The sequence below is a fragment of the Xenopus tropicalis genome, chromosome 2 (assembly GCF_000004195.4).
Source record: "Xenopus tropicalis strain Nigerian chromosome 2, UCB_Xtro_10.0, whole genome shotgun sequence".
Classification (NCBI taxonomy): domain Eukaryota; kingdom Metazoa; phylum Chordata; class Amphibia; order Anura; family Pipidae; genus Xenopus; species Xenopus tropicalis.
Genome location: NC_030678.2, coordinates 138,972,146 through 138,993,845, shown reverse-complemented (window position 1 = coordinate 138,993,845; position 21,700 = coordinate 138,972,146). Strand labels below are relative to the sequence as shown.

Genomic DNA, 21,700 nt, shown 5'->3' with positions numbered 1-21,700 from the left:
GCTCTCTCTGCCACTCTCTCTGCCACTTCCTCTCCTGTCCTGCTCCCTCTCCTGTCATGCTCTCTCTGCCACTTCCTCTCCTATCCTGCTCCCTCTGCTGCTCCTTCTCCTGTCCTGCTCTCTCTGCCACTCCCTCTGCTGTCCTGCTCGCTCTTCTGTACTGCTCCCTCTCCTGTCCTGCTCTCTCTGCCCATTCTCTCTGCCACTCCCTCTGCCACTTCCTCTCCTGTCCTGCTCCCTCTGCCACTTCCTCTCCTGTCCTGCTCCCTCTGCCACTCCCTCTCCTGTCCTACTCCCCCTGCCGCTCCCTCTCCTTTCCTGCTCTCTCTGCCACTTCCTCTCCTGTCCTGCTCCCTTTGTCGCTCCCTCTCCTGTCATGCTCCCTCTGCTGCTCCCTCTCCTGTCCTGTTCCCTCTGCTGCTCCCTCTCCTGTCCTGCTCCCTCTCCCATCTTGATCTCTCTGCCGCTCCCTGTCACGTACTGCTCCCTCTCCCGTCCTGCTCTCTCTGCCACTTCCTTTCCCGCCCTGCTCTCTCTGCCACTTCCTCTCCCGCCCTGCTCTCTCTGCCACTTCCTCTCCTGTCATGCTCCCTCTGATGCTCTCTCTCCTCTCCTGCTCTCTCTCCTCTCCTGCTCCCTCTGCCGCTCCACCTCCCGTCCTGCTCCCTCTCCCGTCCTGCTTTCTGTGCCACTTCCTCTCCCGCCCTGCTCTCTCTGCTGCTCCCTCTCCTGTCCTGCTTCCTCTGCCGCTCCCTACCCAACGTTGCGATCTCCTTCTAAGACCTTTCTCAAGACCTAAGGTCTTAGAAGGAGACCGAAACGTTGACCTATTCTGTAATGCTTTAAAGGATGAATAAAAGATTTTTTTAAAGGTTCCCAGTGTGCACCTGTCTTTTCAGGTTTTTGTACTTGCTCATTTGGTAGCACCCGGGTCAATCATCTAGGAGCGTGGAAGTGCTGAAATCATTCGGATATATATATATATAAACCAACTGTAGATCAAGAGATCACTAAAGATAATATACTTGTCTAGGAAGTCGCCTAAGCCATTCTTAAAGGCATTATTAAGAAAAAAAAAACATTGCCAATAGAAATAAATATCTATAAACAGCCAACTTCTGTTTCATATTGTCATTCTGCAATTAAGGAGAAGGAAGGCAGGGTCCAGTTTAACAGTCGATGCCCTTGCACACACAAGCGGGACAACACCAAAATATATACACTTCTACGTATATTAGCAGTGTACACATTTGTTGACATCTGGAAAATAAAATTACAATAAAAATTTTAAAAAGTACTTACAAAAACAATTTTACATTAATTTGAATTGAGGGTTTACATTTCCTTTAGGCTCTTGAATAAGTGTCCATTTTCTGTGGTCCATCTGTAAAAACAGGGTATATTTTCTTCAAAAAAAGTTTAATGCTACAAGGAATTTTAATTGCAACGAGTTGTTTATTTTGTGATCTGTGGTTATTTTATTATTTTTATAAAAAGAACGGTAAAAACATTTGTATTACCACTGCAGCTCATAATTACCATTGTGTTCTGTGTATATGAGAGAATACCTTAGGCTGAGACTGATCAGTTGTGCACAGTTCTTGGAATCATTGCAGCCACTTAGGGAGATACTTGACTTCTAACCACGTGCAGATTATCTAATGCTTAGATTAATTATTTACTATTCATGCGTTTACTGATAACATTTGTAAATTGTGTTTTAATTTGTGTACATTCTAAATGCATTGCTGGTTTGTACAAACCATGAAATTCCATTTTGGCCATCAGGGACAGAATTGCGGAAAGAAGTGTTCTGTTGGTTGCATCCCCATAGAGAAAGCATGGCTGTAGTCTGAAACTGGTGAGTAGTATTGCAACTAATATTTTTTAACCCTATTTTACAAAAACTTTCTTAAATCACCTCCAAGAAGTAGAAATTCCTCATTTTAAAAAGCTAATACAACTAAACAATTTTATTGATACTAGAGCCGCAAAACACCTTTAATTCATATGATAATTTATTTTCTGTGATCATTGTAGCCAAGCCTTTTTAAAGCTACTGGTTGCATTATTCATAATAAGACAGATTCAGCCTCTCCATGTAAGGGCAAATTCGATCTGGATATGTCAGCAGCTGGGTCTGAAGCCTGATTGGTTGTGCATTTGGAGAGCCAAACAGGACGATAAAGTCACATATAACATCTAGAGGGACCCTTGTAGCCCATTTGGCTACATACACAGAATGCAACATTTGCAGATGCAATTGAAGGCTGAACAAAATTACAGATATATTCATTCCATTTGGAATATTGCAATTAACATGTACACATAACACTCAGTGAAACTGTCAGTGGCAAATTGAAAAAATATAAGCAAACAAAGATGCTGGCATGTCCTATTAACCCTCTCTAACACCCAGGACATCCTAGACATGTTTTTATCCTATCATGTTTTTATCATCCTAGACATGTTTTTATCCTAGACATATTTTTTACCATTAAAGGACATGTAAACCTACATTTGCCTACAATCTATATCAGTTGGGCACATCTCCCCCACCCAAATGCATATATCCCCTCCGTTTGCCAGCACCATCACATTTTCCTAAAGCAAATAGCAGCTTTCACCTTGTGGCCATTTTTCCTCTGATACATAATCAGATACATTTAAATCTGCAAACAGCTTACACACACAGACCCCTATTCAGCATACATTTAATCAAGAATACAGGCTCACACAGGCACAACTGTCTCTGATAAAAGTTCTGCTTTGTTGAGCTGAGCTCAGGAGAGTTGGTTAGGAGAAAAAAATTGAAGCCTGCAGCTAGAGATGAGTTTCTATGGGAACCAGCAATGGCATCTCTTCATTGGCTGCTAGACTGGAGGGCGCGTTTAGTAATCTGAGTTTAGAACAACGGAGCATGCCCACAAGACAGATGTCAAAGTAAATTCCTGAGGGAGGTACAGGAGGAGAAGCAAATCTAAGTGATAAAGAGGATGTTGTACCCTTAATATTAACCTCTGGACAACCAGTGTGGCAGGTATTAAAAGATTTCAAAGAGGCTGTTCACTGATTACATTTTTGCGTATGGGGTTTACATGTCCTTTAATGGAGAAGGAAAGTCATTTTGGCATTTTACTGCCAATAGATTTGCCACATTAGTGCCACCTAGAACAATATGTTTTTTCTGCAGAAAGCTTTACCATACCTGAGTAATGAGCCTTAGAAGCTTTCTGTTCGCTTAAGATTGCAGCTGCCATTTTAGCTTGGTCTTCATAGCTTCCTGTTGTATAGCTCTAGCCCTTATAGCTCAGATCACACATTCCTAAGGGAGGAGGGAGGGAGTTCTTAGCATTCTTGAGGGAGGGGGGAGCAGGGGAGGGGAGAGAGTAGAGAACTGCACAGACTCTGGCCCCAGGAATGAAGGATTTTTCTGAGAGAGGAAGTCGGATACCCTAAGAACATGTTTACAAAAAACACAAGAAATCCTGTGTTTCTTTTGATATAGTGCAGCATTTCTGTGAGTGCTTATGGCTGTATTTACATAGCCCTTTCTGATAAAGCTTACTTAGTTTTCACCTTTCCTTCTCCTCTAAAGATCACTTTGTCTGCCCTTCTCCCAAGGCTTTATGTCTTGAGTTTATATTTGGTTCTGCCCTTTGGTTAACAACTCATAAGGAATCAATAATAATATCACTTTAGTGTATTTCTAAAATATGACCTTTCATCACCCAAGATGTCACCATTATTCTAATGTAGTCATGTCTTGACTACTGCAACCCTCTATTTATAGGCATTCCCACCCACCGGCCAGACTCTTACACCTTGCCAACTGCTGTACTTCTGCCATGCTAACTGCATTCCAGCTACAGAAACTGGCATGCAAGCAGTTTAAAACTCTGCCCCTATGTATCTCTAAGCACAATTAAAATGCTCGTTATGCTCTTTTAACAATCTTCTTTAACACAACAATCACAATTCACTTATTGACATTTATTGGTTTAAATTTAAATTGCTGCCATTCTTTAAATATTACTGCCAGGATCCTTATATTTAGTTAGTCAGTGAGTAACTGCAGTTCCAGGTTAGAAAACGTGGGCAGAAGTCACTCATTGACTTTCATTGGGAAACTGAAATTTGTACCATACCCAATTAAAAAAACAAGGGTCCCCAAACATTGCACAGTGTTTTTACTATATGACTGTGGTCCAAGATTAGAAAAACTGGGTGGAGGCAACAACAGCCAATCATATTTCATTAAGTGAATTCACAAGTTCAACGTGAAGTTTGTTATCAAATTTCCCTTTCTAGTTTAAATATAAGGTTCATAATATAAAGGTGAAAGAGACACTTTAAATGTGACAGGTTTGAAAGAACCACTGTCCAGTTGCTACAATCTTGCTCTGCTGTAGTTGGTGCAGTTGGGTCCCTAATGCAGTGGTTCACTGACATATACATTGCAAACAACCCAAAGCTGGTACTTGTACTTGTTACCTGAAAATATAGTTGCAGAAGGGTTGGACTGGGGCACCGGGAAAAAACCTGGCAGGTGCTCCACCGATCCTCCGTTCTCCCTCCACCGACGCACTGTAGGTTTTATTTACACACAGGGGAGGGGGTTGGACGGGTGGGGGGGCCTGCGGGGAGATGTTTAAGGGTAACGGCGGGGGCCATTGGGGGGTGCAGGGACCCCTTAGGCAGAAGCCCTGGTGGGCCCTGCACCCCCCCCCCTTCAGTTTGACCCTGGTTGCAGACAACAGTTATTGCCGTAACACAGTAATCCTCCATTCAAATGACTAAAAACATAGAACTTAATTATTAATTAATCATGAATTTAAGATGAATTACAATTGAGACTGTTCATAGGAACTGTTTGGAATCATAATAGTGATGAAAATCAGAAAAGTAGCAGCTGTCATTGGAAAAAACCGTTAGCAAACCCTACATAAAAATAAAAGTTAGTGGTGAAAGTATCATGGAGGCAAGGTGCATGAGGATTTGAGTTTGAGAATTTAATCACTTTGCCACTTTTTAATTACTTATTTAAATATCCACATTTACTGGAGAAAATCTTTGTTTAAATCACAGATGGATCAATGGAAGATTAAGAAGTCTTCTTCCTGTTTAAGGCTGTGGAAGCCTTGGTATAAGAAGAGATTTATTGTTGTTATTATTTTGACACTTTTTTAAATAGCCATTGGTAAAAGGCAGGAAACCATTTAGTGACATTCTTCAAATATTTGAGTGTTTTTGCCTTTTAGACAACAATGAAAGTTGTTTTGAAAATCAAAGGGCCATCTGCTGAGTTACTTGTCAGGAAAGGAGAGGGTGTTCCTGTTTGGGGCCCCCTTCAGATGTTCCTCAGTTTCAGCAAACTGGCTTATGGGAGCTGATCAATTATAAGAGGTTCTCCACCGATGTTCCCTTTAATTCCTCCTCAGCTGTGTGCGCAACAAAAATTTCTGTTGTGTGTACATTTTAAATTTGTGTGTGCATTTTTAAAAATTGAGTACAGGTATGGGATCCCTTATCTGGAAACCCATTATCCAGAAAGTTCGGAATTACAGAAAGGCCATCTCCTGTAGACTCCATTATAAGCAAATAATTCTAAGTTTTAAAAATGATTTCCATTTTCTCTGTAATAATAAAACAGTGCTTTGTACTTGATCCCAACTAAGCTATAAATAATCCTTATTGGAGGCAAAACCATCCTAATGAGTTTATTCAATATTTAAATAACTTAATAACTTAAGTTATGGAGATCCAAATTACAGAAAGATCCCTTATCTGGAAAACCACAGGTCCCGAGCATTCTGGATAACAGGTCCCATACCTGTACTTAGGTCAGGTGCTTTTTTCCCACAAATTTCTTGGTGCACACCACAATTTGCTATGTGCACACAAGTGCACAGCTTAGAGGGAACATTGTTCTCCACTTATGTAAGTTATGGGACCAGTTACTCGTTTATCATTTAACAAGCATGAGATGTAACAGGGTGGGGAGAGATTTCATTTAGAACAAATGAATGAACATAAAGATTGGTGGATCATTAGATAAAATGTACCTAATAAGATTCAATAGCAAATATACAGTTCTAGGTGATTTAGCACATACCTGATCAATGGGTAATTTTGCAGTGATTACTGGCACAGGAATAGGGATAGGCAGAGCAGCACAACACCATGATTCTTGGTATAAGAAGGCATGTGATAAAGGCTGTATTATTTGGAAGTGTTACTACATGATCTACATTTATTAACAGTGTCTGTGTTACATAGAGTACACAGATAATCTTCTATAACTGAAGTTTTATATTGTGTCTTTATTATCTTTCATGCTATACAATCTCTATAACCATACATAGTTATAATATTCCCTCCTTAGAAGTCACACTGAAGTACCACGGCCTGTATAAAAGCACTGAGTGTGCCCCTTGCCCTCAGTGACTTCTAATATTTTTGTATTTTACAATTACGGTTTTGCACAAGATCTACTAAAAATGTCCTGTGTGCCATAGGCCTTAAGGCAAGACTACAGGTTAGCCTTCTACCTTTTACCACCTTCTTCCTTTTGCAAGTCTGTGTCTGCTGTAACAAATACAATAATCAGGCCTACAGTATTCTGAGCACAGCTTCTCTCCAACCAACAAGCTTTTTATTTTTCCAGAGTGCTCATCAGGACCAGTCTGCAAGCTGGCTGAGATATATCTCATATGTACTTCTAAAATGACTTGTCACCATTTACTTTTACAAATACAGTCTCTTAGCATGGAGGGTCCTCACAATCTCTTGTACAGTCTCTGTATATATCTGTGATACCTGTTCCTTCCCATTAATCTTTAGTAACAAAATGTAATATGAAATAATTATAAAGTGATTCTACTGAGAGAAACTATGTGGCAAATCTCAATTATAAATACAGGCATGCAGAAAAGAAACAAATGTGCAGAAACACAGCTTTGACTTAATACTGCATTATTTATATTTCACAAAATAAATATAAGAAAACCTTTGCTTTTAGCACATGCCAACTCCTGACTGTTCTCACACTTGATTTCACTTTAGTGTTAGTGACTATTAATCTCATACCAGACAATATAGTAATAGGAACCATATACCGGCGATAAAGGATTTGCAGTCTTTTTGTGTGTATAAATCCTCTGCTTGATGAAGTTCTTAATCCCTTCTACCCTTTAGTTATTCTTAAAGCAGTTATTCACCCTACTTAAAGTAGAAGGAAAACTTTCCTAGTACTAAATGTACTAAATATTAGATCCCCCTTCTCCCAGTGATTGTAATCACTTACCCAATACCCCAGGTGAGTGCTCCTGTTGGCAGAAAACTGCAATGTTCCGGGTGCCTCTGCACAAGCACCAAGATGCAATCCTCTTCTTCTGCAGGAGCACCGACCTGGGGTATCAGATAAGCGATTACAGTAACTGGAGGGTGCCTAACATTTGACATCCCCCAGTGACTGCAGGTTTCCTTCTCCTTTAAATGCTACATCAAACACAATATTAGATGGCCATGTATAAGTTCTGAGCAGTCTATGCTGCTCCACAAACACATTACCCTTTAGTCAAGTTAGCTTTGAACTGGCAACTTCAAATCTGTCAATAAAATGGCACGGAGACCGGAAGACGTCCATTGCTGTGCAACTGCTGTCTGTACAGAGATAAATGTTGTTTAATATATAAATGTTTATGTATATTTGGCACACAACATTAGGTTACATATGTACACATTTAAATAACGCTGATCCCCTTTTCCCATTGGATGTGATAACTAAGCACAGGAAGTCAATACTTTGAATGACGCTGCAGACGTTACAGTTGATTTGAGCGTATTGGGTGTACAGCTACTAAAGCTGTATAAAATAAAGGAATATATCACATATGAGGGTGAGGCCATTTTGATTCCCTTCATAGAGGTTAGAGTGACAGTTCTCTGTAGTGTCCAGTGTGCAAGCAGAATATATACAGTTTATATGGAGAGATGAGCAGATTCCCAGCAGTAGTTTGCTTTATCAGGAAAGCTGTGTCCAGTAATGTGTCAGCTCCACTTCTCCATGCTCAGCTGGCAAAATATAATATAAAAAAATCTCCATACACCTAGGCCTGAGCTGGCCTGCTGGAGGTCCTGTTGATGGCACAGGGGCCAGATTTCTTAACTGTCTATTGGCCTAAATGTTTTATAAGCCAGCTGGCTGAAAATCAGCAGAGAAAGTAATGTTTGTGCATAGGACTGCAGGGAAACCTATTTGCTGTTTGGATGAAAATATTTCAGGTTTTTAGTATAACAGCTTAAACAATATATTGTGGCCGATATATTACTAAAAAAATATAATATACAGGTAATATCACAGATCAGCTAATGTATAATCTTCAAATCACTTATCAACATACTTTAAAAAAATAAGCAATTTTTTCTCACTCCCTATTTCTATATTTACATAAAAAAACATTTTGGATCCACTGATATAGTAGTACAGTCATGAAAACTTTTAGCCTGTGTACTTACTGGGGAAAGGTCTTATTTTTATTTCCTATGGCTATTAATTAAAAAAAAAAAAAGCAGGGCAACCAATATGAAAGAGTTGTGCTGGGGTACAGAAGGGTAATTCCAACATTATGTTAACTGGCCTATAAATCTGGCTATTAGCCTAGTAAGCATGCATGCTTCCAGGCACTGTTGAAAGACCAGGCTTTGGCTCTTTTAGGATGTTGGAACTTGTAGTGTTGACTTTGAAAACCGTCCCCCCTTTGCCTAGCATGATGTCATTGACCTGGTATAGGAGGTTGTGCTGTATTTATCCAGATAACAGGATCAAGGTATTGTTACTAGAATTTGTGGTTAATGCATTATATAACTTGTACACATATTAAGAGATAGAGCCACAGTATGGAGGATTATATAACTGATAAACAACAAATAACCTTTTGTCTATAGTAATTATTCTGTCTTCCAGGATAATATGTTCATGGTATAGGGAGTGGGTGCATATGATTGGTCTGTTGAGTTCCCTCCTTGGTTATTACTATGGAGTGGTCAGTGGTTGAAGTGGAGTGCTCTTCTTTTCCATCACCGGTTATTTTTTCCTTGGGAATATATTTAACCACTGCATTTATGAATTTGCCTTTGAAGTCCTTACTGAAGAAGTTGTAGAGTATTGGGTTTACCACACAGTGGAGCAATGAGATACAATCAATCACCTCATAGAAAAAATATAGGATATGGACCAACTGGCAGTGAAGGAATATGTAGCTCCCGTGCAGGGTTAATGCAAACAATGTCACATGGTATGGAAGCCAGCTAAACAGGAACGTCAATATATAAGCATAGATGAGGCAACAGTGTTTTCGACTTTCTGGTCTTCCAGAACAACGAATGTAATAGGCAGTCATTAGGTTAAAAACAAGGATTATTGAGAAAGGAATCAGAAACCCTATAATAACAGTCAGTAGGCTCACAGCTATGGACCATTTATCATAGGACTCAAGTGGTGCCATGAAAACACAGACAGGTTCTACTGCATCCATCAGCTTCATATGAACCACCTCTGGTAAAGGGAATATACCAGCTAGTACCCAGATCCCAATACAAAGAGCCCGACGGATCCTTTGCTGATTTTGTCTCCAGAAAACTGATGAGGACACCAGAGTAAAGTAGCGGTCAACACTTAAGGCCATCAGGAAAAAAATACTGCTGTACATGTTGGCAAAATAGAAGTAGTGAGTAAATTTGCATAAGAATCCACCCCACAGCCAAGTGTATTCAAGCATGGTCTCTAACATCCAAAAAGGTAAGGTAAAGACCACTCCGAGGTCTGCCACAGCCATGTTGAAAATATAAAGATTGATTGAACTCTTGCTTCTTTGGGACTGCCAGTTGACCCACAATACAAGGAGGTTTCCAGCCAAACCCATAACAAATATTACGAGATAAAGTATAAACAAAATGACCTGCTTTACATTTTCATTTAAGTCAACATCACATGTTGAAAATGTATGATTTAGAAAGTACTCAAGGTCTGTCCAGTTGTGGATGTAATCATAGTTGTCTTCATAGCTATGCTCATCTTGGTGCACGTTAAATTCTTCAGCCATTTTAAAAGCTAGAATGAAAAAGAAATATTGTAGCATTATTCTTCTGACTCAAGTTTCTTTTGTCCCTCTCAAAAACAACAGGAGGAATGTAATAACAAGTGCAAAGTTTACTCCAGGACTAGTACCTCATAGTAACTCAATCAGCACATAGTATTTACTGGTCTGCTGGCTGGAAGCAAATATCTGTTGCTATGGATTAATAGATCTGGCTCAAACTTTGTACCTGTTAATACATTGCACATAAACGTGTGACATTAACATTCCTAACATCTTTTCTAATAAACAGTATGTTCTTTTAAAAATGATTGCTTTATGTGGCATTATAAAGCATATACAGAGATAAGCACATTTAAGGGTCATCAAATATTCAAAAACATTCTAATATTCTGCTTTTATTATGCATCCAGACAGGTTGATTAACTTATTCTAATATCTATTAATGCATGTTATATATAATAAGGTATAGACTACCTATAGCATACATTACCTATAAATGTCTTATATATGTGCAAAGAGTAAATAACTAATGCAAGGGGAACAATTCCATGGGGTGGCGGGGTCGGAAAAATAAGGTACATACAGGTAAACCCACTTATTGTACAGCACCGCAGAATATGTTGGTGCTTTATAAATACAAGTTAATGATGATAATAATAATAACAATGATGATTATAATAATGAGAAAAGTTTTTCTCTGGAATCACAAACAGGCAAATTCACAAACTTTCTCAAAATAAAATATATTGTATTTTATGGTTAAACCTTATAACATTTTGAAACTGCTGGATAATGTACTCCATTTGTATCTTCCAGAAAGTATACAGAAAAATGAGAAACAAAGTAAGAAGATATATAAGGGCTCTTCAATAAGTGGTTGAACATAAATGATATGGTGCAGTATGGGATGGCGGGGAGGCGAGAGTTAATCTGCTGTAATAATAGTTTGTACATAAGGATAACAGTTATAGGCTACATCATAAAAAATGGAAATATACTTTTGGTCAAATTAAAGGGTTAGTTCACCATTAGATTAACTTTTAGAATGATGTAATCTTTTTAAATGTTTATGTTTTCTTAGTTATTTAGCTTTTTGTGCAGAAGCTTTGCAGTTTGGTATTTCAGCAGCTATTTGGTTGCAAGAGTCCTATTGTCCATATTAACCAGGCAGAGGTTTGAGTGAGATACTGGAATATATATATATATATAGATTGTAAGTTCTACAGGGCAGGGAGCAAGTAAACCACCCCTTACACAAATGGAAAGTGGAAATTAGAAAGCTTGGAAGCCTGGGTGGCGCATGAGTGTTTTAAATAAGAGATTATTGAGGAGGTGACATTTGAGACACAAAGCTGGTTGAAGGAAAGCCTTTACCATAAGTCCATATGGACTGAGTATAGTAACAAATCTGAATGTATCAGAAATGCATTGTTTAAGAAATGGTTGGATAGTTGTCCCTACAAATACCATAAACAGAATAGAACAAGTAAAAAAAAAAGCCAAAATGTAAAGGTAATTTTATAGGGGTTTTTTTACGTACCATTTAATCTAGTGCTAAAAGGAAATATACATTAAAAAATGCAAGTCAATCAACTGAGCTTGAGAATTTTAAGCACAGTTCATTCTACCAGGGCAGGAAATGTTCACATACATTTTCTGACCTTTTATTACAGAATACATTCACATAGGAACAACGTGCGCTATAGATATAATCACAGTCCAAACATGCAGCCTCGGGCAGGAAGAAATGACTCAACAAACACATCAAACACATCAAACACCTACTGGCAAAGGTGCAATGGGCAGATGTGACCACTCTGCTCCCCTCCATTGCAATTTGGAAAGACCCTTCTCTAACAATTTAAATACATTTATTTTTACACCGTGATGATGAAGGTAATGACTGAAATCTATTCCAAAAAAAAAAACTTGTTACTGCCAACTATGAAATCTAGTGCAGCACAGAATTACTCTGTAAAACAATCCACATCGGACTATTAACTCGGGGAGGTCTATTTATCAACATTTTTTTTATTCATGCTTTTTTTAAATGGCTGGTTTTTGGAGTGAGTTTAATTGTGGTTTTAAAAACCCTTAAAACCACGATTAAACTTACTCCAAAAACCACTGATGTGGTCTGAAAAATCCGAAAACCTCTAACACAACAAAGTACAAGATCTTCCAACTGCAAACAAGACAGCTGCCCACTGACCTCAACAGTGATGGCAAAGTTTTGTATTAGTAGTTTTCATGGTTTTGATGCATAATAAATAGCAAAATATTTGTGTTTTTTTACAAAAAAAATTGAGTTTTTGTGCAAAACAACAAATTGTGGAAAAAAAACAAATGAACGTTAGTAAATTCCCCCCATAGGAAACTAAAATAACTGAATATTATCTTTAAATAGATAGCGAATATACATTTTCAGTTATAATGAGAATATTATTCTATTGGAAATGTTATTTTATTTCCATAGATATGATATTAAATATTATTTAATTTCTAAATCATCAGCTAATATTCAATAAGTATTTGGTTTTACCCATGATTCTACATTCACAAATAAAGGGTTTTGTGCAGTTGAAAACACAATGCCCCCCGCTGTACAATGTATAAACAGATGATCTAATGAAATGTACTTGAGTAATTATATAGCACTGCCACTACACTAAAGTACACAAGATGTTTCAGAAACAGTGATTCCCCCAGAGGGAATTCATTGTACTTGACCATTATCCCAGGTAGTGACATAGGAAAGTGATCCAGGTCTCCTTAAATCAGTGGCTAATGAAGATACTGAGCAAAACCACATTAGGCATGGGATCTGTCCTATCAATCTCATTTTAAAAGCCTAAAGGAGCACCTCACAAAAAAGAAACCATTGCCTGGGTAAAGTTACATTCATTAATAAAATTAAAGAAACCACATTACTTATTTTACAAATAACACAACCATGGCAACAATGTTAACTCATGCAGTAGAGTTACTCTAAATGATACAATCACACATTCACAAATACTGTATGGTGAATAGAAAGAAATGCTCCTGCAGTCTGTGCACAGTAAGCATAAGCACAGTAGAGCATTGTTATACAACTGCCCATTAGCAAAAATAAACTGAGCATCACTATATAAAACAATAGTACATTTTCATGTTGCATGCACTTTTTAGATTAGCATTAAAGTCTAAGTCACTATCAGTTATCCAGTCAAAATGTGACCTAAATGAGCTCTTACCTGGCAATTAGAGAGTGTAACCTCAATACAATCACCTAATCCTGGCTCTGTGCAGAGACCTTTTCTCTCAGCTGTAAATGAGGCTTTTTTTTTTTTTTTTTTTTTAAACTTGCTAGTAATGCTTCCATTCAGGAAACGATCCACAATATCCTGATATTCCAAACATTGCTTCTAGGTTTGCGTCCCTGGATATCCTCCAATGAAAACACAAACACCTTCTAGGACCCTCCAAGCTACTTAATAAGTCTGTTGCCTTGTCAGGAGGAGATACTAAAAAATGCAGCTAAAGTGAAATGAGAGTGTTAATATGTAGTTTGTTTCTCCCAGGAGACGCACTGTGTGAGAGGGGCTATTTATTTTCATAGCCTGTGTATTGGATACAGAAAGATTAACACAGAATTGCCCAGCTTTGCTAGGAAATTTCACATAGAAGAGGAAACATACATTAGTAGATCTCATTGCTGATCCGGTCAGTTGCAAAGGAGAAGTGCATGCCATGCATATACTGGCAGATTAAAAACAACTGGAACGCTTTGAAATCACATTCTGTCCTTTATTTTTAATGAGTGACAAATTTTGAATAAATCCCAAAAACCTGAATTGAAAAATAGCTTTTGAGTTTTGAAATTACAACTTGATTCCTGTGTGAACTTGCCAGCGTCAGAAACTCAAATTCTAATTTATGATTATTGCAATAAAAAATTCGAATGTTGATAAATTTGCCCATTAACGTGGGAGCTGAGTGTTTTTGTAGATAAATAAAAGGTGTTCTATTTGGGTTTTTAGAATTAGAATGCAGTAATTGCAAATCCAGGATTTGATTCAGAATTCAAACACTAGCACTTTGTGCAGAACTGAGTAGCGCTGAGTCGACTTGATCTGATCCCACAAAGATATGTGGCATTAAATCTCTGGTCAATGGAATGTGATGATTTTGTTGTTGTTCAAACACGATGCAAATTAGGGTTTGGATTTACAGAGTGGGAACCCAGGCACAATATGCACCTGATTGGCATCAAAACCTAAGCGCAACTGGCACAACCGCAGTATATGCAACTTGAAGGGTGGCCACAGTTATGCGGCAGATTTGTGTCCAAAATTGCAGTTTGCTCACTGCTAGTGATGTTTCGCCAGGCATGGATTTGCGGCGAATTTCCGCGTTTCGCCATTGGCAGATTTTTTCGCGAAACAGATGAAAAAATTTGCCACGGAAAAATTTGCTGCATGTCCAAAAGTGTCACCCGCGTCAAAATAATAGTCGCGGGTGACAAAATGACACGGGCGACAAAATAACAGCCGCGGGCGACAAAAGAATAGCTGCGCAACAAAAGAATAGCCGCGCAACGAAAGAATAGCCACGGGCGACAATTTTTTTTTGACGTGCAACATTTTCGCCGTTTCCCGCGAAAACGGGACAGATTCGCTCATCACTACTCACTGCATGTGCGTTCGTAATTACTCCATATTTTCACTTTTCTGTATCAGAACTGTTTTAATATATACAGTACATATAGATGCAAATCCTACTTTTACTGATTTAAAGCAGTATTTTTTATTGTTTATGGTGTTGTGGCTTGCCTAGCAATTAGTCTTGTCTTCTAGTTTGTATGCACAGCAGCTAAGTCTCTTGTATCTGCATTTCAGGATTAGACTGAGAATTTTATTCTATGGAAGCAATCTGCTACAAGGTATTGTATCATCTTCTAGAACAGTGATCCCCAACCAGTGGCTCGGGAACAACATATTGCTCCCCAACCCCTTGGCTGTTGCCCCCAGTGGCCAATAAGCTTATTTTTGAATTCCTGGCTTGGAGGCAAGTTTTGGTTGCATAAAAACAGGTGCACTGCCACACAGAGCCTCTTGTAGGCTGCCAGTCCACAGAGGGCTACCAAATAACCAATCACAGTACCCCTAGGTTCATTTTCATGCTTGGGTTGCTTCCCAACTTTTTAAACATTTGAATGTGGCTCATGGGTAAAAAGGTTTGGAGACCCCATTCTAGAAGAATGTTGACAGAACTGTATTTAATAAGGTCTGGAGCGTTTACCAATGATTTTAGCAGTTTGAATTGTATAAAGAAAAAATATCAATACTGAAACTGTAATGAGAATAAATGCTATCACTGTAGCTAGTGATATCAGGTTGCAGAGGCTAAAGCAGGTATGGTCAGAAAAATATAAGGGCAGTAGGTGCAACAGCAGTAGTACTAAGGACAGCCAAGTTGCAGCCCCTAGGACCCCAAAAGATTAAAAATCTGGTACAATGAGCTTGATGGTTTTTAAGGGTGTATTTATGGGATAGCATTATCTAGTCATTATTCTGCATATACAGTGCTGTTTTTGGCTCCAGAGGGAGGTTTCAGTTATTAAGCCAGGGGGATATTTTTGCATTAATCGCCCAAGAGGGATATTATTATTACCAGATAAAAATATTTCTATTGCCCATATAAAACAAACAAAAACTCACTAAAAAAAGTGCATTGTGAACTTCTCCACCAAAAACATGTATAGTGTTGATGGTTCAACACCACAAATGTATGTTAAACACATATTTATTAAATAATAAATACGTGAAACCCCTTTATGTTTTCAGTGAATAGTTTCACATAAGTGGTAGGTACCATTTATCAGGTATTATTTTATGGGGGGTTTATAGCTATTCAGATCCTGTGTGACATTGCTGAATATCTTATATTTACATTATATTGATTAATTCATATTTGAAGTGAAGGATGTTTTGGTTGTAAGGATGATTTGGTCTTGGCACATTCACCATGGGAGGACTGGAGACATTGCTCCCATGCTGGAACTTAACTTCCATGTTTGCCACTCATATAATCTTGATGAGGATGCAGAATTTTGGGGCTAAATTCTATTTAAAAGCCCTGCCTAATTGCTGATACACATTTCTGATGTCTTCTACTGGACTTTGCCTGTACCCCTAGTCCTTGCAGCGCTGACAACTGTCTGTAATATGGATCACAAAGCACAAGCATTAACATAAGATTAGCTGATGCTCTGGTTCACCTGTGCCACTAATAACAGCTAGTAAGGGCCAGTTAGAGAGTTGCATATGTACAGACCTATGAACCACAGTTCAACATTTCTTCAGCCTCACTCCTTTCATATTTCATTTATGCAAGATATTTTTCTTGCATTTCTTGTAGTCATGACTGTGATCTGTGGTGCAGCAGTGAACTTTAAACTTGATTCCTTGCAATATACAGTGACAACACAGACAGAGCCACACAATAACCCTGAGGTACATAGTATTGTATTCCATCAGCACATTATACAATCTCCCAAGCTTAGCATAATGTTATGCATATTTTTTCTACCTGCATTTAATATTTCTACACCCCCCCGTATAAATAGATAGTGTCCTGTAACTGTCTTCTGCAACTGTGCTAACATCTCAAAGTTGGTGGGTTCCTAATGTAGTTTTTGAAGAGTGAAATAGTCAGTCACTTTTAGTTGAGCCCTGTCTGCAGGCGTCAGTACAATGAGGCATGCTATCAGTTTTGTTTTTCAGTTTGTAGGTACCAGAGCTTAAGAGTAGTTTTATGCGATAAATCTGCTCTATCACCAGCAACTAATCTTCTAAAAATGCTTTCCCACCAGCAATAGTGTAATGCAATGTAAACAGCGATGGGAAAACATTTGCGTTGCTTCAGTTCTGTTCTTCCCTTCCTTTGAAGGCAAACGATAAACGTTGAGCTGCCCAATATCTTTGAAGGGATACACAACTGCCAAGATTTTAATATAAAGACAGTGCTGGAAACTATACCTTTTGTACACTTTTCAGTTTTTTGTAGTTCTATAACTTAATTGCTTTTTACAACTAATTTTTATACCATTTTCCCCCTATGTAATGTTTAGCTTGCAATGGTTGTGCAATCTGTGTAAGACAATAATATCATTTTACACCAGCTTACTCCATCTGTAGGATTTGAAGTAATGAAAAGATGGATGTTAGCTTCTAATTAGGAATTCAGACAGGAATGAAATAAAAGAAAGATAGACTAAATAAAGACTAAATAATTAAAAAGTGGGTGTAAAGATAAATATGATAGAGAAATGTTGTCATTTATCATAATATGGTCCTCCGAAAAGCCTTACAAATCCTGGAATTGAAATAAAATGTGTGCAAAGTTACAACATGAATGCATATTGAATTGCTTTGGAAAGCTATTTAGTGATTACATTAACAGTAACTCCCACCTTATTCAGGATTCAGCGGCTCTGCCCATTGTTCAGTACAACTTTCTTTTCTTTACACGTAATGCAGAGGTTGCTTATGGGGCTAAAAAAAACTGCCAACCAAGATCATGAAACAAACTATTATGCTAGACTGCATTAGCTTTAGGAAAGCCTAGATTAAATGGAATATCCAGGAACCTGGTTTAAACTCCTTAAAGGTGGCAGCCCTCACTAGTTACATTTTTCTTACATATTGCTCTAAAAATGAACCATATTTACTATAATAATATTATTTATATTAATATTAATTATTTCTCTGTTTACTATTGTTAGGCCAGAATGAATTCTAAGCAGCACCAGCTTGTGGTCCTGCATAAAATATGCTCTGAAATATCCTGGCAACAGAATACATAACATAACAACAGATCAAGGAGAAATGTACATTAAAGGCCACAGAAGTCGGATGAGAAACTAGAACGTAAGGGAAAGGGACTGATTGCTGAATTAGTTTGAAGGAAATCTGAAATACAGGGTGTGTTGGGTGTCATTATAAAATGTTCTTTAGCAGGTTTAGACTGGTGAGGGGGTCAGGGTGCAAAAGTAAAACTTTGAGAGTGAAAAACAATTCCTGGAAGCTCCATTTTCAAGACATTGCAAGGAAGGAGAGAGACAGGAAGAAAAAAAATCAATGAGACAAGGAAGCCGCCAGCAAAGATACAATACTTCCTGAAAGGATACAATTTAGCACTGACCCTAAAGGATAACACAATCCTGCTGACTAAGGGGTTTGAAGCATTGATTGAGTACACATGGCTACATAACCAGGGACGATAAAGTAACCTTGATATTTAGCATTACCCATGATTACTCTTTGTCCTCCCATCATTCACAGATTGTGAGTAGTGATAAATATCCATTAGAAAACATCCAGCTAGCGCCTGGACAGGGCAGATATCTTTAGAGAAGTTCCAATAGTGGGAACCCACACAGAGAACAATGCCTTGTATCAGCCCTACAATAACTTCAAGCCTCAGCATACCACTTGTGTCTAATAATGGGACAAATTGACTTGCTGCCCCTCCACGCCGGGAATTTCATTAACTATATATAAGGGGCACTGGTCAGTCACGTTACATTATTTATTTAAGACAGAGAAGACTGTACTCCATGTGCCACTGCCCTAAGAGTAAGTTTTTTTCACAGTGGGACATGTTTTCTTATTGTATGGCCTGGGGTAGAAAATAATTTTGCCTGTTTTTTGCATAGGAAAATGTTTGCAAGTAACAGTGATATTGCGGGGTTGCATGGTGTGATCAGTCACCTGGTATCTGTGAGATTCATTTTCAGCAATGCCTGATTAGAAAAGAAGATATTAGAAATTATATTTATCTATAACACTTTATGACATTTCACTGCCCCAGAAGAGCTTACAATCATACTTTTCCTATAACACGCACATAAGCAGGGAGGGAACTAGAGGTAGGCTGCACAGGCTTTTGTCTTGGGCACAGTTGAAAGAAGCAATATACAAGAGTGATGTCAGGAGAGGGCTGTGTGGACTGAATACCAGTGGGCAGGTGGTTTGGGAAACTAGTGGGATGGGGGGTGGCAGACAAGATGCATCTGAGTGGGATCCTTGGACACTAATACTTCTTGGCCCAACTCTGACAATAAGAACTCAGTGGCAATTTCCCCCACTCCTCATTAATCCCCTAACTACGCCCCCCTTCCTGCCGGCTAGCATACTGTGCTCCCCACCCACTCACTCTCGGGTAGGAGAGCAGCCAGAAAGGGGATCTCTATACAGTTATAGAGGAAGCAGACCCCACGGTACGGGCCCCCCGACAGGGGACTATAGTTACACCACTGACCATGGCACACTATGGTGCTCAAAATGAACTTTCTAGACTGCACTGAGTACTATAAATAGCCCCTGAAGCAATAATTATATATAAAACATATATGTCAAATCATTCAAAACAGCTAGGAGCATATTTATTGAGGCATTTAAAATATCTGACTAAAATGATGGCACACTCTCATTCTGGCATAGCCCATCAAAGTCAACTAGACAAAAAATTTGTAAAGTGAAAAGTGGTATAAAATGTTTACAGCGCACAAAGGGGTGACACTGAATACTGGTATCTGCATGGAACACCCAATAAAAGAGGCTGGGGCGTGGAAAGGGGGCAGAGAGCGATAGGGCTTATCAGGTACCTAAAAATAGTAGTTCATTGTCCTGTCATCTGCCTACAAGAATAATGTATGTTAAAATATTTTTGTCATTGCTTTAAAGGTATCAGAGCTTGTTGGGTTGGTGTCTGCTAGCACTTGCCTTGATGGACCCATATCCAGAATGTTCCAAACTTGCTAAGGCCACTCTGCATGTTCAGTATATGTCACAAATGTCAGAGATATGGGGGCTATAGGAATCCCAGGATAACTATTACTTAACTATTTAATTGCACCATTCATCAGCTGTGCGCTATATGTAAACTGCATATAGCCCACTCCTTTCAGGGCTTTAGTAAAATTTACCTTTGCCCCTTTCTCTGTCAATAACATGTTGAAAATACATTCATTTTAGGCATGTGTTATTTACACACACAACCCTAAACATTAAATGAAAAGTAACACCAAAAAAATATAATGGATAATTGCATTGGTATAAGTGGTATGTTTGCTTAAGAAACACTACTAAATTTATGTAATTAAGCTGTTGTGTAGCTATTGTGTAGCTGTGGAGGCAGCCATTCAAGCAGAAAAAAAGAGATGGCACAAGTTACATAGTTGATAACAGATATGTTGTGTGTTACAGAGATTTTCTATTATCTGCTATGTAACCTGTGCCATTTAGATATATTTCACTGGAATGTGCCCATGGCTACACAGCAGCTTTATTTATATATCATAAACTATAGAAGTCTTTCTGAAGCAAACACACAACTTATACCAGTGCAGGGCAGTGGTACTTTACTGTATATATGAATTAATTTGATACTCTTTCATTTTTTGATGTTACTGTTTCTTTAATGTAGTAAAGCAGCAAAGTACTGGTACAGGACCTGTTATCCAGAATGCTCGGGACCAAGGGTATTCCGGATAAGGGGTCTTTCCGTAATTTGGATCTCCATACCTTAAGTCTACTAAAAAATCAATAAAACATTAATTAAACCCAACAAGATTGTTTTGCATCCAATAAGGATTATTTATATCTTAGTTGGGATCAATTACAAGGTACTGTTTTATTATTACAGAGAAAAAGAAAAATCAGTTATAAAATTCTGAATTATTTGATTAAAATGGAGTCTATGGGAGACGGGCTTTCCATAATTTGGAGCTTTCTGGATAACGGGTTTCCGGGTAAAGGGGTCCGATACCTGTACAGAGTATTGGTAAATACTGAACTGAAGTGTGCCTCTTAGCGCTGCCTGCCGGTGCTCCCTAAATTAAACTTCTGAATAATATGCAGGTTAACTGGTGGTGGGGTACATTCGTCTCTCTGCACCCTCATGAATACAGTGCTTCCAAATGCAGACAGCCCTGTATTCCTAGGGCACATGCCCCATGGTTTAGGGAAAATTGGCTGGAGTTGAAAGTGTTAAGAAACTTAAGCCAAGAGAATATTTTGATTAGCGGAATCTTCCTAATATTTGCCCTGAAAGCACAATATTTTTTCTTCCCTGCCATTCCCCAGACTGTAGGAAAATGATTTGTGTGTGCTTTTGTAGAGTAGAAAGTGACAGTACTGCCTCTGTACAAACAAGAAATGCTTTCTCTTGTGTTTGAACTCCTCTCATGGTTCTGTCTTTCTCTTTTATTCTCAGTGGTGTCTCTTGGCAGGACAGAAGAGGTGGGGATTTCCAAACTGTTCAAACCACCATGCATCAAATGTAGCCCCTTCCAGAGGCAGCTTTTATACTATGCATCAACAGTCAACAGCTTAGGCAAACACTAACAGCAGCAACCTCTGCATGACAAGAAGTGATCACACTCCATTGACCTGCTCTGGGCCAACACCGCGGACACTGAAAATAGCTAATAAAAAAGCTACAAATATGCCAGGAAACTGCTTTATCAGAGCTCACCATTATCTTTATATTTTAAGACAAATAATGAAAACTTTATCACATACATATACAAATACAGTACACTTACAAGA

At 38.5% G+C, this 21,700-nt stretch overlaps 1 protein-coding gene and 1 long non-coding RNA gene across 2 annotated transcripts; one reads left to right on the top strand and one right to left on the bottom strand.

Annotated features, from left to right (window-relative positions):
* Positions 1 to 1,745: 1,745 nt before the first annotated feature.
* LOC116408882 lies at positions 1,746 to 21,700 on the top strand. Its single transcript, XR_004221367.1, has 3 exons — positions 1,746 to 1,861; positions 17,872 to 18,016; positions 21,366 to 21,700. It is a non-coding gene; the product is annotated as an uncharacterized LOC116408882 (long non-coding RNA).
* gpr182 (G protein-coupled receptor 182) lies at positions 6,634 to 13,446 on the bottom strand. The gene is made up of 2 exons (XM_002939706.5): positions 13,340 to 13,446; positions 6,634 to 10,114 (listed from the first exon to the last, which is right to left on the bottom strand). The coding sequence occupies exon 2, from the start codon at positions 10,104 to 10,106 to the stop codon at positions 8,979 to 8,981; it is 1,128 nt and encodes a 375-aa protein (XP_002939752.1). The 5' UTR covers positions 10,107 to 10,114; positions 13,340 to 13,446; the 3' UTR covers positions 6,634 to 8,978.